Source organism: Lottia gigantea, assembly GCF_000327385.1.
Source record: "Lottia gigantea unplaced genomic scaffold LOTGIsca_85, whole genome shotgun sequence".
NCBI lineage: Eukaryota > Metazoa > Mollusca > Gastropoda > Lottiidae > Lottia > Lottia gigantea.
Window position 1 is genome coordinate 735,640 of NW_008710807.1, and position 27,113 is coordinate 762,752.

Here is a 27,113-nt window from a genome sequence, read left to right on the forward strand (position 1 = left end):
CCCTGTGTTGTCATGGCAGTTCATTGATTCATGGCCCTGTGTTTTTTTTCTATCAGGAAAAAGAAAAAGAAAAAAAGAAGAAGAAAACAGAAGAACCTAAAGATGATAAAAAAGATGAGGATGGAGAGAAAGAGGGTAAAAATGATGAGGAAGGACAAAAGGAGGATAAAATAGAGGTGGGAGAACTGTCAGAGGATAAGAAAGAAGGTGAAAATAAAGAAAAGACAGAAAAAGGTGGGTTTGAAAGAAATTTCGACATGTTGGTCTTTTTAAAACTCAACATGAATAACTGACAGTAAATATTTATCAATGAATTTACAAATGCATTATGAAGATCTTCAGAATGAGAAAAATTTGTATTTTAGTCACTCAAGACTAAATTCTCACGGCTGCCAGTGGGTGTATGATACCTTACCTGGCAAGTTATCTTTAATGTTACTTTCAAATTATTTTCTCCAGGTACAGAAGGGGAGAAGCCAGTGGAAGAAACAACTAAAAGTAAAAAGAAAAAGAAAAAAGACACGGAAGGAAAAGATGGGAAGGAAGGAAAGGAGACTAAAATTAAAAAACCAAATAAACAGGTGAGTGTGTCGTTTGTTCACTCTGGACCCAAATTTTTTTTACGACAAATATGATTGGAAAATATTTTATTAATCTGGTTCCTGTATTAGATCTGGAATGAATAACTTCATTTCAAAATTTCACATTTTTATTCATCATTGTATATTTCAGATCAAAATGATTCAAGAAATGTTACGAGCGAAGAAGGAGGCTGAAGAAGAAGCTCAGAGAGAACTGGAAGAATTTGAAAGAAAGGAAGAAGAAAGAATTAGACTCTTGGAGGAAGAGGTTAATTGTTGAGTTGCTTCAAACTGTTCCATATCTTCTCTGACTTTCAGAATATTGTATTGAATTCAGATGATCTTAGAGTTGCACTGACTCAGTGATAAAGACACTTGCTTGCTAACCTGAAGGTCCAGGTTTTAATTCTGGCATAGGTCGAGATGATTTGTCAAGTCCCTTTGTGTTACAGGCTGTGAATGTTTAACATCTCTAATCAAATTGAAATAGAAAAAGAGTAGGCTACTCCTGATGTCTTGTCCCTTCTCAGAATGATTGTAAAGCAAGTTCAACTAACGTTTCTGACCAAATTAAAAAAAGTTAACTCTGTAACAAACTGTGAATATTGGCAAAAAGTTAAATTTTTTCATTGCTCAATTCATATCTGTGCCCACAATCAGCCCACAAGGATTCAGAAATGTAAATTTTATTTTAATTTCTACAGAAAAAACGAAAAGAAGAAGAGAGAGCGTTGAAGAAACAAGCTGAAAAAGAGAGAAAAGAGGAATTGAAAGCTCAAGGAAAATTATTAACCAAAAAGCAGGAAGAAGACCAAAGAAAATTACAACAAATGTTAGAGTCTTTAAAACAACAAGGTAGGCTGAGTTTTCTCCCTGTCATTGTGTCGTATTTCCTTTATTATCAGTTATTATTATTACTGCATTAAAATCTATAGGCTGGAGAAAACCTCAACACAAAACCCGAAATCCAAAATAATAGTTCAACAATATGTTGGTAGTATATTAATTCATAAGTGAGTAAGTATTTCATAATGTGGTGGTATCAGGTGTCGAGAGGAGTAAGCATGTCTGGTGCCATCACATGCTTCAAAATCATCAGCTTGACTCCACAAAAATGTATGAAATAGGCAAAGGTTTTGGCACATTACATTCTGGATCTTTTCTCATTCAGTCCCTTGGTCACAAAAGTAAAGGTGTTATTTTTCGTGAACACAATGTTTATAAATTACAGGTTACAAGATCCCTGATAAAGATAAAGCTAAAAAAGCTCCACCAGTTTATGAGGACAGAAGAAGAAAAAAACAAAAACAGGGTTAGTGGTTGAAAGCTTTGAAATTTTCTACAATGGACATATACTGTATATTTGTGTATATAATGCACACCCTTTTTACCCAAGAATTATTTGTATATTTAATAAACAATGCACTCTTCAATACAAGCCTATGTTGTTTATGTAGGCTACTAGTAAATGGCTTTTTTTGAAAGATATTCAATACTTGAGCAATTGAAAAACAATGAATTTTGGAGGTAGCTTTGGATAGTTCTTGTTAAGATCTCGATGCATTAATTGTCCAAAATGTCTGATTTTTTAAGTTTTTATTTTTTGAAATTTTTGTATTTGCTTATGATCCAAAGATGTACTAGAATATATGAATTGATATAGCAAAGTTTTGAGCTTTATTCATATTGTGCTTCTATTTTTAGTTCAAAAAGAAAAAACACCAACTGAAGAGAAACCTTCGACTTCTATAGCTGAGGTCAAAGTTGAAACTAAAGCGAAAGAAGAAGTGAAAGTAGAAGCTGTAAAAGAAGAAGAGAAAGAGGATGTAAAAGGAGCTTGGGATGAAAGCAGTGGTGAAGAGGACAATTCAGGTAGTGGTGCCCTCACACCATCACCATAGCGATCATCAGTGACGTATGGTTGCGAAGGAGAATAGAAGTCATAAGTTTCAAACGAGACTCTCATGCAACCGAGTTGTGAGTTGCATTCGGAACTCATGGCTACTTTCATTCTTTACAACCATACACAAATGGTAATTGCTATGATGTAAAGACACACTAAGAAAGAACCAAAAGCCAAACAGAATATTGATAATAGTAGGAACAAAATCACTGGACTATTTCACAAACCAATGCTGAATTGATATTGAGTGTTAATCTTAGATTTTCTAATTTTAGTCACAGAAGAACCAAAGAATACAGAAGCCAAGACACCAACAGAGGAGAAGAAAGTGGAGGTTAAAAAAGCAGAAGTGAGAAAGGCAGACATCAAAAAGCCAGAAGTGAAGAAGCTAGAAAAGAAAGTGTCTATAGAGGAGAGTGAGGAATCTTCAGAGGAAGAAAGTGAAAGTAGTGATGACAGTTCTGATGATGATGATTCTAGTGATGAAGATTTAGCTCCTATTGAACGAGCTCGTGAAAAAATCATGGTGAGTAAATGGAGAGCAAATGGAGAGCAAATGGAGAGCAAATGGAGAGCAAATTGCTTGTATGTATCTATAATATTGTAACTTGATATAACATCAGGCCCTGGCTAGGAAATACCAGCCACAGCATACAGAGATGTACTACTTCCGAAAATTTACGTAATTCTGGAAATAGAAATGGGTTGCAGATGCATTTCTTTCCGGATAAGCAGAGCTAAACACTTCGCTGCCTACGCTTTCCAAAAGTTCCGGAAATGAATTCAATGGTCACTAACATCTCTAAGCATATTACCTTGAGGAACTTTTTTTATTTCTTTAAATGTCAAGATATTATCTACTGTTGTCACATGGTAAAGATATCACATCCATCATTTGGACAGCTAATTTGAAATCAACAGATAAATTTGCAGCAGGTGCACTTGATAAGTGGCAAAGTTTGTGAAGTCACTGAACATAATGAGAGTAGAATCAGTTGGAGATCAAATATTTAATCAATTGATCATTGTTCTTGGTGTGTATTTACTTTCTTTAAATGATTCCAATTTAGTTTTTGATGTAAAATTTGGTCCCTATTTTGGTATTCTAGAAACACCATGCTGAATGTGAGAAGAAGAGAAATACAGATAATTTACGTGCCCCTGTGGTCTGTGTATTGGGCCACGTAGATACTGGTAAAACTAAAATCTTAGATAAGGTAAGATAAGAATTTCTTTGACTCACCGATTAAGAAATAGTTGTGTTTGATGGCTTCAGTCGGGAGAAAGAAGCAATCATATTTACAAAGATAACAACTTAGTTCCACTACAATTCTTTATGAATCTTTCTCAGATTATTTGTACCCTTTTACAGCTGGGTCGACTTGAATGACAAGATCATCAGACTAGCACCATCTTTGTCAATATTAATTTCCTAAATTTTATTTATTTACTTTTTTTTCTAGTTACGTCGCACGAATGTACAAGATGGAGAAGCAGGGGGTATTACCCAACAAATTGGTGCCACAAATGTTCCACATGAGAAAATTCTTGAACATACCAAAATGTGTAAAGATGTAAGTTATGATATTTCTGATTAGAGAATTGTAAACTCAGGTGTTTTATTTAAAGGTAGTTTGATAATGAAAAAGACAACATGCAAGTCAAGATAACATAAGCCCACAAACAGCTGTCATTGTAAACTAGGTGACTTGTCATCTTAAAAAGACAAAATTTGAGACTTTAAATCCAAATCAACCCCCAAAATGGCGAACCATGACCATTATTAGTGAGTTATTGCCCTTGTAACGAAAATACCATGAAATTTGCATGTTCGTTCATATTGATGTAGAACTTGATGAAAACTTGAATATTGATGTTTATTGTTTTATTATCAGTTTCAGAAGAATCCACTAAAACTACCTGGTTTGTTAATTATAGACACACCTGGTCACGAGTCTTTCAGGTGAGATTTTAATTATATTTCATTTGGAAAAGTCATTGATAACATTAAAAAGTTCAATAGCTGCTGATTTCAGTTTTCATTTTGTTGTTTGGATCATTATTACTTAGCTGTTTATTGGTATTTGTATTCATTAACCTTAAGCCCATGATATCTCATACTTAAAATGCAAAAAATCGAGTTTCACTGAACTTGGAGGTAAATGGAGGTGCTGATCATTTGCGCATTCTATTCATTATGATACGGTATATAACCGAAATATAAAGATGACAATATTGATATTATATTTCAGTAATTTACGTACTCGAGGCTCGTCTCTCTGTGATATAGCCATCTTAGTTATTGATATTATGCATGGTGTGGAGCCTCAGACTCTAGAATCTATTAATTTATTGAAGGAAAGAAAGACGCCATTTGTTGTTGCTTTAAATAAGGTTAGTAGATCTTAGTTTCAAACCTAAAAGTGGATCATAGAAGTAATGATGGTCATGATAATAAAATTCTTGGCAACTCGTTGGTCTCCATTAGACACATCAGGAGCAGAAAAGGGTACGATCTTTTTGTACATTGATTCATTCAGTTGATTCATGCATCATTGATACATTCATTCATACATTTATTCTTGGTTCATGCATTCATACTTTCTTTCATACAATCATTGATTTACTCTGTCATTCATACTTTCACTCATTCATTCATTCATACTTTCTTACATTTGTTAATTTACTCAATCATTCATATGTTCATTCACTCATTCGTTCATACTTTCTTTCATACATTCATTCATAAATTCGATCATTAATTGATTTGATCATTGATTGATTCATTGATTAATTGATTGATTCATTTATTCATTCTGTTGTAGATTGACAGATTGTACCAATGGCAGAGTAACCCTAGAAACGATGTAGTCAATGTTATAAAGAAACAGCAACATAATGTAAAATTAGAATTTGACAAACGAGTCAATGATGTCATATTACAATTAGCCAATGAGGTTCGTTAATTTCTTACAATTATCAGATGCTTGCTCGCTAACCAGAAGATCCAGGTTCCATCCTGGCATAGATGACAGGGCTACCGCAATCCAGTTTCCCCCCGACATAGCAAAAAGAATTACTTAGTGTCTTTAGCATCTGTAGCAATTCAATAATTGTAGTTGCCTCCCCTTAACCATAACAACTCTTCATTTCATTCGTTTTTCTGGCACAAGTAACCAATTTCTTGTTCTTTCCAGAGTTTGAATGCAGCGTTATTTTATGAAAATAAGAATCCCAAAGAATACATATCCCTGGTACCCACGTCTGCCCACAGTGGTGATGGCATGGGAAATCTAATAGCACTGATATCAGAATTGTCGCAGACTCTACTGGCTAAACGTGTTTCCTACAGTGAAGAGCTGAATGCCACTGTCATGGAGGTAAGGACCTTACATATCTCAGTCCAAACTTTTCGACAGCCCTCTTGAACTCGATGATGTCTGCTTTAACCAATAAAATTTCTAGCCTCTAGAAAAATAGCTATGAACCATGTTCGTGTGTGTTATATATTCATGTAAGAACCATACGTATGCTATACTTGATGTCCCACAGTGAGAATTTATAATTGGGCGTTTTTGGAGACAAATGGACATGACAGGCAAATCAACACAAATGAAAAATAAAAGCCAATTTTGAAATAAAAAGTAAAATTGTGAAGCTAAGATACTAAATGTAAGAGGTGGATGGTGTTTTGTCCAAGAATTAGTTCCTACTTTCATCTTATTATTATCATTATCATCTGAAATCCCCAAAAACAAACAGAAAATATTTGAGGCAATTCGTAGAAAATAACTTTATTTTGTCTGTTGAATTAAGGTACAAATGTGAGTTCTTTGAAGATCTAACGTGTGATTTTTTCATAATTTTTGCCTTTGATGAATATAAATTTGAAAATGTGTCTGGTTTTTGTTTCTTTCTCTGGAAGCTACATACTGCTTAGGAAAATATATTTCCATTGCTAAATTTGAATGCAAAATTTTTTTGAGTTTTCGAGAAAATGAAATATTTACATCGTTGCTTACAAACATGAAATTAAGAATAGGGACACAGACTGAAAATAGGTCAGTTGTCTGAAGATCAAATAGCGTAAAACTCTGAGTAATAACATGTTTTTATCAGTTCTGTTTTATATTCTTTATCGCTAATTAAAATCTAACTTAATAAATTACTTAGAACCATTATGTGCGTAATTTTTCAATGATAATACTCTTGTCTTTATTAAGTAATGATACACAAGTAACTAAATGTCCCTCAATGAAATCTGAATTGACAATGTTAAAACAGGGTTTAATTGTACCTTTAATAACAAAACTACAAGTAGATAGAAAGGTAAATAGAGGGTTTCCTGTTATAATCTGTCAGTTGATATCTTCAAGTATCTTTGTAACATCCTTGTTTAATACTTCAATAACAATACCTGGCCTATTGTTATAGCTAGTTTTATCAGTATCGAGGTCTGTACACCACTTAATACTGACCCTTTAAGATAATCAGGGCCTGTCCTGAGGGTGAGGGTGGTGAGGTTGGGTAGTGGGTAGTGTCTCTTCAAGGAACCTTTTATACAGTTATAGCATTCTGAAATGAACGGCAAACACATGGCAGATTTTGATATATTATATAGTAAAAGAAAATTTTCGGCCTACAAAAAATATCATACTGAGCCTTAAAGAAATCATTTCTATTTCTAGGTAAAGGCTATCCATGAATTAGGAACCACTATAGATGTTATATTAGTCAATGTTATGTATTTGATTATGTTCTAGGTAAAGGCTATCCATGGTCTAGGAACCACTATGGATGTTATATTAGTCAATGTTATGTATTTGATTATGTTCTAGGTAAAGGCTATCCATGGTCTAGGAACCACTATAGATGTTATATTAGTCAATGTTATGTATTTGATTATGTTCTAGGTAAAGGCTATCCATGGTCTAGGAACCACTATAGATGTTATATTAGTCAATGTTATGTATTTGATTATGTTCTAGGTAAAGGCTATCCATGGTCTAGGAACCACTATAGATGTTATATTAGTCAATGTTATGTATTTTATTATGTTCTAGGTAAAGGCTATCCATGGTCTAGGAACCACTATAGATGTTATATTAGTCAATGTTATGTATTTTATTATGTTCTAGGTAAAGGCTATCCATGGTCTAGGAACCACTATAGATGTTATATTAGTCAATGTTATGTATTTTATTATGTTCTAGGTAAAGGCTATCCATGGTCTAGGAACCACTATAGATGTTATATTAGTCAATGTTATGTATTTGATTATGTTCTAGGTAAAGGCTATCCATGGTCTAGGAACCACTATTGATGTTATATTAGTCAATGTTATGTATTTGATTATGTTCTAGGTAAAGGCTATCCATGGTCTAGGAACCACTATAGATGTTATATTAGTCAATGTTATGTATTTTATTATGTTCTAGGTAAAGGCTATCCATGGTCTAGGAACCACTATAGATGTTATATTAGTCAATGTTATGTATTTTATTATGTTCTAGGTAAAGGCTATCCATGGTCTAGGAACCACTATAGATGTTATATTAGTCAATGGAAGTATTAAGGAAGGAGAAGCTATAGTAATAGCTGGTACAGAGGGTCCTATTGTCACCTCTATCAGAGGTTTACTCATGCCTCAACCCATGAAAGAACTTCGAGTCAAGGTAAGTTTCTTTTATATTTCTCAGACAATTTATTAGACTGTAGAGGTGTGTATTTGATTGACGGTCTGTGACATTGTGGTCTGTAGTATAAATGATTATTGGCCTGTAGAGGTGTGTATTTGATTGACGGTCTGTGACATTGTGGTCTGTAGTATAAATGATTATTAGACTGTAGAGGTGTGTATTTGATTGACGGTCTGTGACATTGTGGTCTGTAGTATAAATGATTATTAGACTGTAGAGGTGTGTATTTGACTGACAGCCTGTGTTACATTGTGGTCTGTAGTATAAATGATTATTGGCCTGTAGAGGTGTGTATTTGATTGACGGTCTGTGACATTGTGGTCTGTAGTATAAATGATTATTGGCCTGTAGAGGTGTGTATTTGATTGACGGTCTGTGACATTGTGGTCTGTAGTATAAATGATTATTAGACTGTAGAGGTGTGTATTTGATTGGCGGTCTGTGACATTGTGGTCTGTAGTATAAATGATTATTGGGCTGTAGAGGTGTGTATTTGACTGACAGCCTGTGACATTGTGGACTGGAGTTTATACAAATAGACCCAGTGTCAGTCTGTTGACTTGTTACACACAATCTTATTATCATTTCTTCACTCTCTAGCTCTCGACTTGACCACTGTAATACATTGAGTATGATCGTTAAATTGTGTCCCTGATACATTTAGAAAAAAATATCAAAACAGAACCTAAAGCATGTTGTTACTCAGAGTTTCTTGCCATGCAATCTTCAGACAACTGACCTATTTCAGACTGATATAGTCTCTTTTCAGTTCCTTTAAGACAATAGTATTTTCAGACTTATTTTCAGATAGAAAACGTATCCCAAAATGTATGTCTCCATGGATATACTTTTGGAATTCACCAAATTTGGTGCACAGAATCAGTCAATTTGAGAAGAAAATAAACCACAAATACATTCACAATGTCAAGGGAATTCAGTGCCCCTAGAATATTTGTATTGAAAACTATTTGACTTGTCTATTTCAGAATCAGTATGAACACCATAAAGAAGTGAAGGCGGCCCAAGGTGTGAAGATTATTGCTAAAGATATGGAGAAAGCTATGGCAGGGTTACCGTTATATGTTGCTCACACCCCAGATGAGGTGGATTATTATGTGGTTAGTAGCTCAGTTTTATCTCTAGTGTGTCTGAGTTTGCTTTTACTCTGATAATCTCCTTTTTGGTTAATTTGGTCTATTAAGGGTTTCTGAGTCGGTCATGACATGTAGCCTTTGATCCTATGATATTTTTGTCACTTAATTCTGATGATCTCCCTTAGTTAGTACTCATTTTAACTATCAAAGGGTGTTGGAGTCAGGTATGACTTGTAGCCTTTGATCTAATACAAATCATGGAACAACGAAACCACAAGAGGCAGTCATAATCTCTACTTTCGGTTTCGCAATCCAACAATCTGATCTATTGTGTTATCAAGAAAAGGGTTCTACATGACATGGTTTGATTGGTTAAGATAATGTCATTAGAACACAACTGTGGTAGATAACTTGTTAGATTACAATGGAGAAGAAAAATATCTGGAAAAAAAAAAAACAAAAAAGGAAATTGTCTAATTTATATAAGATTTTTTTTGGCCTTGCTTAGTCACAAAGCTGCAAAATTAACCATCAGGATTCTTATGATTAAGAATTGGTTTATGATCAAAGAAAAGCCCTTTAAGGTGTCCTTAACCTGCTGGGTTGTCATGGTAAAATGCCTAGGTAGAATAGTTAACAATAGCCCCTTTGCTCTCATTTTGCTCTTTGATATTGTTCATTAAAATAGAAATAAAAAAAATGTGTAAGCCTACTTGTTAGAGTTTGAATTATGCAAATTGACTGTTATTTTGGTATCTTGTTGACCTTGAGATACGAATAAATTAAATAAATTATAACATTGAGGTAATATATGACAGGAAGTGATGTCATTGTAAATTTACTCCGGAAACATTAATCATTCTTACCTGAATTCTAAACAAACAAATCAAGGTGTTTTTTTTTAGTATGTGTCCTCTGTATTTTTTTTTTGTCCAATTTGATTTATAATTTTGATATCACAGTAATTTAACTCATGATGAAAAAGAAAAATACAAGAGATTATCTTCATGTTATTAACGAGGAAACATTTAGCAACTATGGGTATTTCCGTAAAGCAGAATCTACCTGAATTACAAAATGGAACAAATGATTGTCTCTTCTGAGAGAGAGGGCTCTTTACATTGACATTTTATCACTTGTTTGTCAAAAGATTGTAACATAGCAACATGAATATAGTCCATAATAGACAGGTCTCAACACCTGGAGATCGTAAAAAAAATCAGGTTAAAGCACTACGTAAATTTCCCTCATTGCACACTGCTTGTGATTAGACCAATCATTTCGTTTTATTTAAATCTGTTTTGTATATATATATATATATTTTCAGAAAGAAATTTCTTCAGCATTGGAAGATGTTTTGTCATCTATAAAGATATCTGATAAAGGTGTTTTTGTTCAAGCCTCCACCCTCGGGTCTTTAGAAGCCTTGTTAGAATTCTTACGTACTTCCAAAATTCCAGTAAGTATGTTTACTATTTCTTCAACACCGTTAGCTACCTCAGTCAACAAGCAGCTTTCTAGTGACCTTCTTATATGTCACCTTTCTTCATTAGTCAAAATAACTCCAAATGATCTTAATGTTCCAGTCCATTGATTGGTCAATCACTAAAACTGATTTTAAATTTCGTTTTAATATCCAATCAGATTACTGTTTTCTGAACTTTAATAAGTTTTGTTAATCAGGCCCCATCTGTATATGGCTACAGATAATTTGAAGGGAGTTGGCCAAAGCCTATTTGGTAAACAGGATCAACAGGAAATGTTTTTAATTATATGTGTGATAGGGTTTGTGAAACGACATCAGGCCCACTATCAGAAAGACAGACCATGGCATCATAATTCTTCTTACCTTGAGTGGGATTCAAACCCAAGGCACATAATCACCCAGCAGACGCCAATCCAACTCACTTCTGTCTGAGTTTGAATGTTGCTTGCTCTGGATGAGCTTCAATAACTCCTTTTCAGACAAGCTTATCGTTAGCAGCCATTTTTACCTGAAATCTGACACATCTGGCTGAATGAAATTAACATCCCTTGTGTAAAAGGTTCATAGTTTTGCACCGAGCCACCTGATGTATATTGTTGATAGTAATTTGATTTCTGTGTAGTTTTTTATCGTGCTGTATTTACAATGGTCTCTCTGTTTTGTCGATTTACTACCAAGGTTTGAAATCTGATTATTTTGTGTTGTACTGAGCTACCCCCAGACATCAAAGAGGAATCATTATTACAGTGATATGGAATCTAATGATGTAAAAATATAAGAATATGGCTAATTTTTTCCTCGCAGCATGATTCATCTTAAAGTCTGCACCAAGCCTTACTTTGTACTTTTGAAAGATGTTTTTTTTTCGTCTTGTTTGGTGCAGACTCGTGTAGAAATTAGATCTGTGAAGCCTAGTGCACACTGACCAAACACTGACGGAGCGTCTCAGGTTGTTTTGATGGCTTCCACCCGTGTTGACTTTTGATCGAGACTTGGGCATTTAAGGTCATCTCCTGAAGAGCAACCAGAGATACTCCCTGATCTCTGCCACACCAGACTTAGATTGTGTCATTTCCTAACTTTCAAGGTAGATTCAACCAATGCATTTTGGAAGCATGACATCAATTGAACATCAAGAACATCTTAGCCTTATGTTCTAAACAGGAAATGGAATGGGGGAAGATTTGAAAGCGTCTTGTTTATTGCACCAATAAATCTGAACTCTGAAAATATCATCTGAAACATCAAGGAACTCAAAGATCTAGACTATTCTAGACTATCTTTCTGATTTTCAATTACTAGAAATTCTGTTATAATGTGATAAGCCCTTTTAAAATAATTTTTTATGTACCAAAAACACGTACGTGTGAAAATATGATGAGATAGATTGTAGATTGGACTTATCACCATCTTTATTTGATAGTTAGTGTTTAAAACGTGTAAAATGAAATATAAACACCTAATAATAAAATAAAAAATAAAAGGCATGTTCTTGTGTGGTCGAGATTTTCACACTTCTAATTGTTGTGACATTCGATACCTAGCGTAAAATTTTTTACCTCATTTTTTTTTTTTATCACAAAGTGAAATCCGCCTTTTTTTCTTTCTTAACTCTTAAGAGCACTGTGAACTGCATGTTGTCTTAAGTTTGGTTTCCTCTGAAAAAAAAAATGGCACTGAAAAGAGAGTTCAGAGGTCGTATTCTCCAAATACTTTAAAAATCCAGATTTGAAGAAATACACTAGTCTGATTGGATACTAAAACTAAATTTAAAATTGATTTTAGTGATTGACAAATGAGATGAATGGAACACTAAAATCATCTTAAGTTAAGTTTTCAAGAATAAGGTCCCCCTGGTGACATTGACAATAAGAAAAAGGAAAATGTCATGTATACATATAAATTTTAAATATACATTCTATATTTCAGTATGCTGGTATCAATATTGGACCGGTCCATAAAAAAGATGTGATGAAAACTTCGGCCATGTTGGAACACGACGGACAGTAAGTAGAATGTTTTATTTTTATACGGTTTGAAACAATGGAAAGCATCGAGGCAAGAAAATATATTTGTGCCGAGACAGCATTAGAGATTGAAAGCCGACACTGGACTGAATGTTGAATGCACTGGCAGTGGCTTCAGAATCTTTTTCCTCAAGGATTCAAACCCAAGGCACCTAATTGCTAATTGTCAGCTTGACATGACTGAGGAAGTATTCATAACAATTTAAATTGACATATAGATATATAAGATAACAAAAGATATAAGATATATTGATAACAAAAGATATAAGATATATTGATAACAAAAGAAGTAAATATCAGGTATATATTGATAACAATACAAATTGACAATAACAAAAGATACAATTAATATAAATACATTGAACAAATTTCATATGGGATGGCACAACACAAATTCATATTAACAACAAATAAATACAGGGAAAATAAATTACTTAATTTTTTGATATAAATTTCATCTGGGATAGCATCTTTAAGTTAAACTAATGGAGGATGAATTATTGAGAGTAAAACTTGAATGGAAGTTAGTTGAACGAAGTAATTTAATATACAAAGTCGGTAAAAGTGTGTGGGTTGGAATATTTACATAATTTGACCCAGGTGTATATTGGCCTACCTATCACCCCTACAGGCTTATCTATAATAGACTAGTCTAGGTTATTATTGCCGACTTTATGAATGAGAAAAAGAAATCCACCATAAAACATGTGACATTTCAAATTCTGGCTTTTTCTCCGCTGTTTTTTTTTTATCCAGCTGTCATAAACTGATTGTTGAGATAATATTAAAATCTTTTGTCAGCTTGAGTAAAAAATATGTAGAATTCATTCTCGCGGTGGAGGTGGAGGCATTGTGTGCTAATTTATTGTTTAAATTTTGAAAAGGGTTTTAAGTTAATTTTAATTTTCATAAAATTCGAATTGACTACTGACATGCTGTTAAAATCCTTTGTTAGCTCTCACCAAAATTCCATAGTTTTGGTCCATTGTGTAGATTTGGGAGTCTATCAACTTACTACAGTAAAACTGAGCCCTTAAAAGACTGGGCTGTCATCATCATCATCATCAGTATCATAGTCATCATTATTTTCATTATTATCATCATCAATCATAATTATCAATTATCATTTCCATAAGAATCATCATAGTCACCATTACCATTATCATTTTCATTGTCAATCACCTTCATAGTCATTGTCATTCATCATTATTATGATCATCATCATTTTTATTATCATCATCAATCATCTTAATAGTCATTCATCATTATTATCAACATCATAACAGTCATCATTGTCATTCATCATTATTATTATCATTGTCATCATTATAGTCATCATAATCATTGATCACCAATCATCATCATCATCAATGTATGATGAGTGACCAGGATTTTTGTAAATCATGAAATATTTTGATTCTCTATGGACACTGTCCTAATTGTTATGTATGACTAATAACTGGAATGCTTGAACACGGTCAGTGTGTGTAATAAACTATAGAATGAGGTTATGAGCGATTTGAGTCAGAAACAGATGTTGTAATTTTATTAGTAATGTTTCATTATTATATCATTATACTGTGTGGACTATTTACCGATAATCTATTGACTTATATACTTATTGACTTATATATACCACTAACTTATTGACTTATAGGGTTGTTTAGTACATGTCAGAGAACATTGTTTTATATTGATATTTGAAATGGGGATGGATGCTGCAATTGATCATTGGTATATTCTGTAGTTTCATACTGGGTATTTTTGTGTGATAAATACAGTATATTATCAGTATTGTTTAAAATGGGTATTTTTGTGGGATGGATAATGTAATTTTCATCAGCATATTCTGTGGTTCCATAAAGGGTATTCTTGTGGGATAAATACAGTATATTTTATTTATCTATTCTAATTTTTTTTGGGGGGGTGGGGGGGGGGGGGGGTTGGATGCTTTAATTGGATAGTATGGAACACCTGATGCCAGACTTCCTGCATCTTTTTTGTCAACTCTGAATTACTCATAGAGTTCACAAAAGTTAATAAAGAAATAGCTATTTTGATGACTAATCCAGTGATCAAGGTTACAAATTTAAAATAATATCTACAATATATTTGATCTGACAAACTCAGTGATTCTGAGATCATGGAAAATTTGAGACTAAGTTATATTATATGAAAGTAATATTTTATGTGGTTTTAATTGGGTAGTAAAATAAGTAATTCAGTGACCATTTGAGTACAAGAAAGGCGTTAGTAATATTCAATTCAATATTTTTATGGTCTTTTAATTGGCTACTAAATTCCGTTGAAGGTTTCCTATTCAACGTCCTATCCTTTCTGTATTGATTTTGAATTTATTAACCTATATTCACGCCATGTAAACAGTATTCAATATTGAGTTGATAAATACTGTGAAAACTTCTGCTGAATATAAAAAAACTTAATGTAACACTATACAGATATTGTTAAAAACACTTGTATTTCCTTTACACTAGTTAAATGGAGGTGGTGGATTTTTACAAATTTTTAATGCACATCTGTTACATTTGAAATATTACACACACTTACTGCTGAGTTACATAGGGGCATTTCTAGAGGGGAGGGGGCATATCCAGCATTGAGGATGAACTAGCTTTGGTTCCATCCCCTCGCCCCCCACCCCCCATCCCACATCTCAGATATATTGTCCACTATACAAATATCATACATCAACCGAAAGTCATGAATAATTCTCACTGAAACAGAAAGTGAAGGATACAAAAAATAGTTGAATAATAACTCAATATGGTCCTTGGTTTATTATAAATTTATTATAGACAGGCCAAAAGTCTTAAATAATTCTCATTGAAACCAAAAGTGACAGATAGGAAAAAATAATATGGTCCTTGGTTTATTAGATTTATTATAGATAGGCCAAAAGTTATAAATAATTCTCACTGAAACCAAAAGTGACAGATAGGAATAATAACATGGTACTTGGTCCACTATCAGTATAAATATTGATAATAAAGATGTCTTAGTGAAACTGAAAGTTGCAAAAAAATAACTGAATATGGTCCTATTATAGAGAGGCCAAAAGTCAAAAATAATTCTTAATAAATCCGAAAAAGAAAGATAGTGGTCCACTATCAATACAAGATAAAAGATCATAAATATTTTTAAGTGTAACTGAAAGTTAGATATAATTATTTGAATAATAACTGAATATTTCTAAGGGAAACTGAAAGTTATGAATATGGCGTATAGTCCACTATCAATACAATACAATATAAAAGATCATTAATATTTCTAAGAGAAACTGAAAGTAAGGAAAGTATCTGAAGTGGTTATTGAATATGATAATATCTCAGATTAATAGTAACGTATCAAAGCAAATGTCCTCGTTAAAGGAATGAACTGGTTTGATCATAATTTAATTGACTGGAAATTATGGCCATTTTCTGACCAATTCATTCAACCCAGCTTTTGAATTCAGATGAACTCATTACTTTTGATCCCTTGTTGTTTCCTGTGTTGGGTCAGGGTCAAGGCTGAAGAGGGGTGCAATTAACCTAAATAAAATTACATCTAATTAAATTACAAATTCATTTCTTTTTCTGATATTTTTCTTCTCAATTGCAATCTAACAATTTTTTTACAGCCTAATGACAATATTTTTAACTAATCAAAGCGTAACAGAAGGATCGTATTCTTGATATTAATAAAGAATCGTGGGACAGAAAAAACCAAAAAAAAAGACTCTACTTTGAGTTTTGCTGCAGTTTACAATATTTTAATGATCCTTTGAAATTTCAATATTTTATAGAAATTCTTAATATTAATGTGGTGTTCTTGTTTTTATAGTTTTTCTTTTTCTATTTTCAGGTATGCGTGTATTCTGGCGTTTGATGTGAAAGTTGAACGTGAGGCCCAGGACTTGGCCGATCATTACGGTGTTAAAATATTTACTGCTGACATTATCTATCATTTATTTGATAAATTTATGGCGTATCGCGAGGAAATCAAACGTAAAAAACAGGAAGAGTTTAAACATTTAGCCGTGTTTCCATGTAAATTACGTATCCTACCCCAGTATATATTTAATACTAGAAACCCTATAGTAGTTGGAGTAATGATTGACGCAGGATTTATAAAAGAAGGTACACCCATCTGTGTCCCCAGTAAAGAGGTAAGGAATTTTTCTACACCTATATGAAAATGGGTAATTGCAGTGATCTGATTGGATATGCTTACTAATACAGCCAATCAGAGCTCTTGCATTAAGGCTTAAACAATTAAACTGTGCTTGTAATCAATAGCTATGATTCGCTGTATTCATTAGAGTACTATCCAATCAAATCACTGCATTCACAAACTTCTGTGATAAAAAATTCTGTTATTGCAACTATATTGCCTCTTTGTATATATTACTTGCCCTTCACAACAATCAAGTCTGGTTACAGGTCTGTGGTGATTATGCAATATTTTAAGTTTTAACGTATGATATCAGTAGATTGTGTTACCTGTGACAGTATAAAAGAAAAGACTTGAGTTTCATATTTAGCGCGACTCCACCCTTCTTTTTTTCTTTTGGGGGATTATCTCAGACAGATTATCCTTAGAAATAATCCTCTCAAAAGGTATTAGTCGTGACCTTTTCTCTCGGTTCTGTAGAACACAACTGGGCCATATGATACTTTAGAAAAAGGATATGTATTTGTAATGTAAAGCCTTATTTTGTAAGTGGATATTTTTGAAAAAAACCAAAACAGAAAAATACTACCAACATTTAGCTTGATTTGGTTAAATACTATACTTATAACAGAGGTATAATAGTCCTGCCAGATAAACATAAAGCCATATAGTGAATATTTTCAACAAAAAAAACTGGAACTAAACCTAAAAGAAACTTTGTTGAACAGAGCATTTGGTAAGTTGAATATGAAATGACTTAGAGCATGAGAGGCATAGATATTCTGTCAGATCTTAGTTGAGAGGTGGAGTCAAAAATTAGACACCAAAGGAATGATCAAATGATAAATATTGTTTCCAATCAGTCTGTTAGTGAGATAGTTTATCTTTATTTTAATGGCTACTAATATATCTATCTTAAACTTGTCTCCATCTTGCTTCCTCATCTTCCTTCATATCTTTACTATAACTCTATTTTTAATGCCCTATCTTATCTTAATGGTGGAGGAACTTGGCCAACGATTTCAATTTCTTGTTTACTCTAGCTGTTCTACTTTAAATACACACTTGTTTTTGTTTACTGCGATATGTCAGTCGAAGATATTAAACCGAAATCCTATTTTGGACAGAGTTTTAAATATTTGACAGGTCGTTAGGGCAGAGAGTACTCACTAACAGAATAATGTCAATTAACAAAAAGTAAACAACAAACTAGGACACCTGTTGATTTAAAAACAAACCAACATCCCTGATATTTAAAATGGTTGATCCTAAAAACCTGAGGTCATGACCTCTAAACAAACGTCCCTATTATTTGAATGGTTGATCCTAAACACCCTGAGGTCATGACCTCTAAACATATGTCCCTGATATTTGAATGGTAGAATCTATGAAACTGAGGTCACGACCTTTGATTACCACCTGTTTTTACCAGAATCTAATCTAGTTTTTTCAGCATCTTCTACCTCATTAAATGGACTCCTCTTGGACTTCAGCCAAAAAAATTGGGAAAATGTCCAGGAATCCAAAACCTCATCAGTCTGTTGTTAATAATTAACTTATTTTTGTGGAACTGTAAAATTTAATCTAAAGAATGTAATTTTTCCATTATTTTTAATTTAAAAAAACAGTTGAAGTACTGAGAACTTACTGAAAATTAAAAATTTCCTTTTTTTATTGAGAAAAAGTTAATATTAATTATTCTATTTTTTATTTGAATCCCTGAAAAATTGTTGAAAAAAGAAAAAAATTGTAAAAGATGTTGAACTCCGATTTCACCTTTCACTGGTGACGTGAATATTTTACCCTTAAGGAAAGTGTAACAAATTAATTTTTATGCCCTTTTTTAAAGCATTGTTTTCACAATTCTATTTTTGTGAGTCTTGCAATTTCTCTCAAACCTTTTTACAATCCCTTTAAATAGGTACAATAAATTGTTGAATATTAGGATGTAAAACTCCACTTTTCGTATCAACTCAGCTCACTTGTGAGTTTAATGATTAACACCCATGTTCAGTGAATTTTTATTGGCTTGCACTCAGGGAAGGTCAAGGTTTTTTGCGGTTTCTCAATCTAGAATTAAATTTAACTGTTTTGAAAACAGGATCTGGTTCTTATCATGAAAACTAAAACCTTGAAAATTAACAAGAATCAACCTGTCTCCCTTCTCATTATAAAATAGACTGGTCCACAGATTCTTTGCCAAAAGTTAAAACCTGAAACAGGAAGTGACTGCTTCTTTGAGGAAAAATAAGACGATTTTCCAATTTCCAGTAATTTGCGTTAAAAAAAAAACACACAGGCCACACACGTCTAAACCGCGTAATTACAATTGCACTTGAATCGTGGGTATTTTTTCAGCGGTAATACATTAGTAAAAATAAACAATGAAACCAAGATTCATGAATTAAAGTATTTTGTTGAATGAGCTGTGAGTGTGATCTGTGAGTCATTCAGGAGATTGGTTATTGTTAAAGTTCTGCACTGGCTAAAAGTACACCTGTACAACGAATTTTCCATTGTAACATGCTGACATCAACATAAGTAAACACTATTTAAAGCCTGTGCCAGTGCTTTCTGTTGAATAGTCACTTGTAACCTTTTAATCACCCTAATCTCTACTTTGCAATTGACAATTCAATGAGACCATTATATCGGGTGTCCCAAAAAAAAAACCTCCCCAACTTCGACGTTTAGTATCTCAGCTGTTGGTAAACTTTTTCTATTTCCTTCGAGATATTTGATTGGTTTGGATAATGAATATTACATTATATTGACCAATCACAGCTCATCAAATTAACGCTCCTGAATTAAAATGAAAGTAAAATTTGATAAAAGGAATTCTTATGACATATTAGCCATCAGTATAGAACTATTTTAAATAGGGTTTTTATTTTCACCAAATGTTGAACTTGTCATACGAGAACTCGTAACTGGTTATGCTGACCTTGACATTTGAAACTGAGGATGTAAATATTTTCCTTTTCTTCGATATCAAGATTCTCTGTTTATTTCCTTTGAAATTATTTTTTTTTTATTTTCCTTTCAAGAGGGAAATTGCTCCATCTTCAAAATATGTGAAAAAAATGTTTCCCTTTTGTCTACTGAATTATAAGAATTTTGTTAATATTGAAAATAATTTAAAAGAAAGGGTACATGCTAGTTTCAAAAGATAACATTTTTCCAAAAATCATGTTTCTCTTAAGCAGATAATGATATCGAAAAATCTTTATTCTTAGAGGGAGGAGTCTCACTTTGAAGTTTTTTTTAGGTATCAAAACATTTTTGAAGGCAGGTGCATAAATTCATTAAACAATTCACCTAAATAAAAAATCAAGACATTAAGAAATTAAGTAATCTGATTGGATTACAAAACTAAATTTAAAATCAATTTTAGTGATTGACCAATCAAATGACTGGAACATTAAAATCATCTGAAGTTAAGTTTTCTGGAATATGGCCCAGCCAGTATCTTAGTGCATCTATGTTGAGTTGATTGTCTTCTTTGTTAACGAGTCTATCAAGTCGTTATGAAAATTACAATTGGAATGGTTTCAATCCTGCAAGAAAATAATTTAAAATCAGAAGATTATTTCTCAAAACTTTTTGTCTATAAATTAAATTGAGGAAGAAGCCAAGTTTTGTGATGAAATTTGAAAGTCGTGCTGACCTACCACATCTTTTCTTAAAAACTAGGTTACATTCTTTCAACAACAGTGTCTTGTGTCTTGTAAAGGAAATGCACGCCTTCATCTCGACTACAATAATGGCTCAGTTGGTGTTGGTGTTGTTTAGTATGGTCTTAAGGGGATGCCCACACTTTCAGAATCATGGTTGCTCAGTGAGGTAAATGCAGGTCCAGGGTTCAGTACCAGCAATGAACTCGATGAGTGTTGGTGTTAGCTAGTATGGTCTTAAGGGGATGCCCACACTTCCTGAGCTGCTGTGGCTCAGTGAGTCTCTTGCTCACTAACCTGAAGGTCTAGAGTTCTAGGGTGAAGCTTCAATGATATGCACAGGCCTGTGTTGCATAGATTATGGTCAAGAAAAGATCAGACAAACATCTTAAAAACAAATATTCCTGTTTGTGGTTTGGTAATAAACAGTTTTGTGGAAATGAAATATTTTCTACTTTCCTGCTACATGATAGTTAAATAGATATACGTCATATCTTTAGAATCTGAATTTTTATATTCCACTTTTTGATGTTGATGTTTATAAACTCATAACTTATTAGAAAATATATGTTTTGCGGTTTTGTGATGCATGATAGTTAGGCCAAAACATAATATTTGATTCTTTGTTTTTTCAGTTTTATGATCATGACATTTATCTGTTTTTTGGAAATTATGGTTTACAGTGTTGTGATTTGCTATAACATAATATTTTAATATTTTGTATTTTTCAGTTCTGTGATCTGGGAAGAATAACTAGTATAGAGGCGAATCATAAACAAGTAGATATGGCGAGACAAGGGCAGGAAGTGTGTATTAAAATAGAACCACTACCAGGTCATGCTCCTAGGATGTATGGTAAACATTTTGATCATGAAGATATCCTTATGAGCAAGGTATGTATCTTTGGGTCTTGGTGAAATATCTACAATCAAAAACAATTTGAATTACCATGAAATACAAAAATGACCGGTAAAGCAGACATGTAAAGCACGTTCTGTTGGACAATTCCAAAATTTTGTAAAACACGAAATGATTTCATAATGTCCAAAATGACAAAAAAATGGTTATCACAACATCATGGCTGCTGTGATAGAATCCATTCAACTCAATATTACACAGAATTTGTGGCCAGTGCTTTTATGAGACTAAGTTCTCATCACCATCTGATAAAGATTACACTTTTTGACTGGCTACATATTGTAAGGGATGCTGTTTCCTAAATTTAAAAGAAATTATATTTAGGTCTGTCAGACAGTGAAGAAAATAGGAACCAACATTTCGATGCTCTAAACAGACAGATTATTACTTTTGAAAAATTGTGTCATTAAATATTGTATAAAACTGTTTACATTTTTAGCAAAAATACCAATGTCAACAAATTCTATATATAGGTCAGTAGGTTAATGACAACTATATATAGCTATCAGCTAATCCAGACCTTAATATATATATACAGCAAATCTTAGTGGGGGTAATATAATATTGAATATCTGCAGGGTATTTTTGGATAAATTGGCAATCAGCCAAAATATTACCATAAATAATCTATAAATCAACTGATTACAAATTGTTAATTCATTGACACAATCAAGTGATACTGTCTAGACTTTAAAGGGACGTTGTTGTCAAAATATTTTCCTTACCAGCCTGATATTATGCAGAACAGTTGGATATAAAAACTAGTTTTGTGATACCCGATTAGAATGCCCAATGTCACATTGCCACTGAGCGTATCAGACGATTCATATAGCATTCAACAAATGATTTTTGTCACATCTGTTAAAAGGGACAGGTGCGCTAATTTTTTTTACCAATCATACTTTAGTCTCAGAAACTGTAATTTTTTTAGCCAATCAGTACTAGTGTTCACATCTCACCGTCGAAATTTGAACCTTCAAATCCATGTGTGTCCAGAATTATCCTCGTTAGAAAGATAAAATGACGACTCGTCTTTTCTTGAGGCACTGCCGTATAAAGAAAAGACATCTATAGAAATAGGAACAGAAATTTCTAGTTTGAGATATTTTGAAAGGAATTATGCGATTTTCGTAGTATTCTTTCATATTTTCTAGTATTTCTGAAGACTATTTACATATGTTCAATGCTAAAATCAACCCCCTGATGGTGCACCTATTCCTTTAAAATAGACAATATAGCTAGTCATAAAATAAGTGGTTGGTATCGTGATGAAATTTCTTTTCTTGATAATTTTGTCTATACAGGTGTGAGGGTTAACATCTCATCAACTCATCCCACGCACTCTTATTTTCCTTAATAACTGGTTTCAATTTCTCCTTGTCAAGGTTTCAAGACAGATGGATGTATTTATTATAGGACCCCATCCTTAGTTTACTTCTGTAGGATATGAATAAAAAAATAACAGGATTTGAAGTTGTAAGAAATACATCTTCTCTGAAAGAAAGATTCCATAAATGTTTATGAGTTGAAAACATCAAATTTTTTTTTTTTTAAATTTAAGAAATATTAATTCTCTGAAAGAAAAGATTTTTATTTATGATGTGTGCATTAAGTGAAAAACATTTCAAAAAGAAAAATTCAGAAATATGTTTTCTCTGAAAGAAATGTGATCCTTATTTGCCATGTGTATGCAATTAGTGAAAAATTATTTTCTAAAAATCAAGTTTTCAGCTAAATGGCTTGTCAGAAAAGGGTGCTAAGTTGACGATCTCCAGCTCACAGTGGCATCAGGTGTTTTGAAATAGTAATTTGCCTTGTCTCACATATGCGGTGACAGTTGGAAACCAGCAGAGTCAAAATTTTAATCAGGATAAAATTAAGATTTTGAGAAATACAGTAATCTGATTGGTCAATAAAGCTACTGGTCACAATTCTTGTACATTTTTGAGTTAACAATGCTACACCAAACATTGTGCTTCAAGTTACATGAAACATTGTGAAATTCTTACACAAAAACACCTGTTAACGCCCAGTTTCTTTAACAAAATTCTTGGTTGGGTATGTTTTGAAATATTGAGACATTTTATGACTGGAGTAATTACTAAAGTTACCGTGTTGAATTATGTCCCCTATAATTATCATATCATATTAACAACACGATATCATATACAACACAACTTCTTCACAATGTCAAGCTATTACAAACTCTGTCTAATACCTTGACATATTTAAGCTCTTTCTTGCAGTGATTTCACTGGAGGCAATTACAAACTCTGTCAAATACTCTAACATCAGAAGCCAATTTTCTTGCATCATGGAAGTTTGTAAATGTAATGCAGTGATTTCATTGAATTGTACGCTAGAGAATACAGCCAATCAGAGCCCTGATGAGAAAGACTAAACGTTAGGGCAGTGCTTATCAAGAGCTCTGATTGGCTGCATTCAGTAGCTGTGTCCAGGGCTCTGATTGGTTGTCCTGCTAGCATACAATCCAATCAAATGGATGCATTAACAAACTTCTGTGATACATGTGCCTTGTGATGTCAAAGAATTAGAGTTTGTAAACATGACAACACAACTTCAGTCAATTCAACTTTCTGTTTTTTTACTATGTTGTAGTTGAAGCCTTTGAAAATATTGGGCGTTATTCATATTTAAATGTTTGTGCCCAGATCAGATTATCAACAAGAAATTTCATAATTCTTCTATTGAAATCTAATATGTACCAATTAGAATTAAAGGGGTAGTCTGATTAATCTGCTTACTTCAAAATTTCCCTCATTGTACACTGCATGGTGTTTCCTGTCTTCATTAACACACTCGGTGCAGAAAAGTAGGAAATAAGACTCAATTCATTTCATTTTCAACTGCTTACTTACCCTTTTAGAATATATTCAGTTTGAAGAAGTAGATACATAGAAGTAAATAGCATATTTTAGAAATCTTTTCACCTATAATGTTTTGAAATAATGAAAATTTTGAATGTTGCCTCTTTAAATGGGAGTCAAGGCAATGCATATAATTTTTCAAAAACTTGCTGAACTGGGAAAAGTCTCTTAAATATACTGCTCAGATATCAAAAGCAGAATGCACACAACACTTGTAAAGTATGGTTAATTGTAAGGTTTTAAAAAAAAAAGCCTTTTTCAAAGACTTGCAAATTTAAACAATTTCCGTGGAAAAAATGTTTGATGAAGAGTTTCCCAAAGACCTACAAATTTAAGAGAAAATCATTCATAAAACAGAAACTGTATTTTTATTCTTACTGTGTAAATAGTCTAGTCTTAAAATATTGCCTGTTAAATATTTGAGATAGTGAAAACCTAAAGTAACAATATGATGACAGCTTCTTTGGGTTCGGCTATCCCACAGTTTGTTATTGTTATCAAGAAACAAGCCTGTTTTGATTGGCTAAAGTTAATGTCAATATAACAGGACTTTGATAGGAAGCTTGTTAGATTATGAAGACAAAAAGTGTGAGGAAAAAAATTGAAATCGACAGCCCTCTTAAATGTTCATCAAATTAATCTTTTGAAATAACCTGAAAAACATCGCACCAGAAAACAGCAGCGCTGGAGAGGGTAGAAATTTGATAACGGAAGGAAAGTTTGGTCTTATCTTAATTAAACTGACCACAAAACTAATTAGTTAACTCTACGACCATTTTCTTTCTTTTTCAGATTTCCAGAGAGACTATAGATTGTGTCAAAAATTATTTCCGTGACGACATGCAGAAAAACGACTGGATACTGATCATGCAGTTGAAAAAATTATTTGAAATCATCTGAGATGAACATTAGTTGGATTGAAATTAAGTAATTTTACAAAAAAAAAATTGTATTTTGGTGTGGGTAAAGACATTGTGGAAACGTGCTAGTTAAAAACCAGAGGAATTCAACGCCACCCAAAGTCACACAGCAAAAAATAAAATTTTGTTTAAGGTTATTGAGATGAGTCTACATGAATAAAATCCAAAACAAAACATACTGGCAAAACATTGGTAGCAGCTAATGAACTTTTCACATGAAAGTGCTTGCTTAGTTGTGTAAGATTGTGATATCCTTCATCAAAACTGATACAAGGCAATAAAAGATGGTCTTGTATTAGCTTCAGAGAGAGGTGAGGTATAAAGTTAAGACACACCTAGACCACCTCCCTTGGTACACTGATTATTTTTATGAAGAATCCACCGTTACCAAAATTGAGAATAAGGGGTTTAAATTATTTATTTTGTTTGAGAGTGCTATTAAATATTAAATCAAAATGTTACCTTGATGCAGATGAGAAAATTTTATCACCAGTGAAAATAATCGGCCAAATAAATCCCACATTTTTTATGCCGGTGATTCGTACGATTTTAATATTATGCGATCGGCCAATAAAATACTCTCATCTGCCTTAGAAAAAAAAGGTTTATTCTGTTTATGAGGGAGTATGTTCTACTTGACTTGGTGTTAATTGACTAACACAATTGCTGTATTTTTATGAATCTGGAACACACTCCTCCTATACGAAACTAGGTATGATTCTAACATGGAAATAACGCACACGAACGTAATTCACAGCCATTTTGAATCTCTTCCTCGACTTTTTAAAAGGCTACAATGTTTCAACAAATCTGTCAAATCACATTTAACGATCTAGAAATGGCTATGTAGTTTCGTATGACACTCTTATTTTAAGTCTTGTGCACATATGAAATCAAGGCAGAATTGGGATATAATAGTAATATATCTTTTGAGACTGGGGTCAGCCTCCATTTTTTTTTTTTGAGAAAAAAAAAACTATCTTAAAGTTAATTGAGACTTATTTATGGAAAAATTTTCAGAATGGGAAGCCCCAGAATATCCCGTACAGAGTCTGTGGTGTTAGTTTGTAAATATTACAAGTTTTTGTAAATAAGAATTCTATTTTTCTCAGTCATTGTAAAAATTACGAGTGATGTCTTGATTTGTTGGAATGGAATTATTATAAAAAACATGGAATAAAGAGTGTTGGTGCCTTGAAGAATTATTCCTGTAATTATACTCTCTCTTTTGATAATTGGCCAGAGTGGGAAACTGGATAAAATCTAGGCATTATCTTGTATGGATGGGAGAATATACCAAGGCCCTGAATGCTACCTTTGCATGCTATAAATCCAGGGACAGTTATAGAAATGGAAAACGTAGGCCTATGCTACTGTCCTGGTAAAATTTCTGTTGTCCGCTTTAGCCAAATCCAGCGCAGAAATGTGAAATTCTTTCATTGCCCACTGCATGGTATCGGAATTAAAATGATAGAGAAATGAAGGGCATAAAAGGTCAATTCATTCACTTATTGACTTGAAATAGGACATGACAATGAATATGGCAAGAGGATTTACTTTTTATTGACTGTATTTTATTGATCACAAAGAACATATTATGAACTACATATAATGCATCTGGTTTATTAATAAATATTCGCCTGTTTCAACCAATCACAGAGCAGCTTCAAACCACACCTGTTCTCACACTCAAATTTCATTCATTAATCGGACACTGCAATCTGATCCCTGGTCAGCCCATTCATAAAGC

The 27,113-nt window shown here is 32.8% G+C and overlaps 1 protein-coding gene across 1 annotated transcript; it reads left to right on the forward strand.

The window, feature by feature from the left end:
• The first annotated feature begins 2,885 nt into the window (after positions 1 to 2,885).
• LOTGIDRAFT_197410 (hypothetical protein) lies at positions 2,886 to 26,563 on the forward strand. The gene is made up of 14 exons (XM_009067732.1): positions 2,886 to 3,010; positions 3,594 to 3,701; positions 3,948 to 4,058; positions 4,380 to 4,447; positions 4,737 to 4,878; positions 5,310 to 5,441; positions 5,682 to 5,864; positions 7,998 to 8,159; positions 9,170 to 9,298; positions 10,605 to 10,736; positions 12,693 to 12,769; positions 16,655 to 16,958; positions 21,369 to 21,530; positions 25,236 to 26,563. Exons 1-14 carry the CDS (start codon positions 3,008 to 3,010, stop codon positions 25,341 to 25,343), a joined length of 1,821 nt encoding a protein of 606 aa, XP_009065980.1. The 5' UTR covers positions 2,886 to 3,007; the 3' UTR covers positions 25,344 to 26,563.
• Positions 26,564 to 27,113: the final 550 nt, after the last annotated feature.

Excerpts from the sequence above, each read along its gene's own strand:
- LOTGIDRAFT_197410 (XM_009067732.1), top strand. Across the intron at positions 4,059-4,379 it reads ATACCAAAATGTGTAAAGAT|TTTCAGAAGAATCCACTAAA; the intron begins GTAAGTTATGAT and ends TTTTATTATCAG. Across the intron at positions 10,737-12,692 it reads TACGTACTTCCAAAATTCCA|TATGCTGGTATCAATATTGG; the intron begins GTAAGTATGTTT and ends TCTATATTTCAG.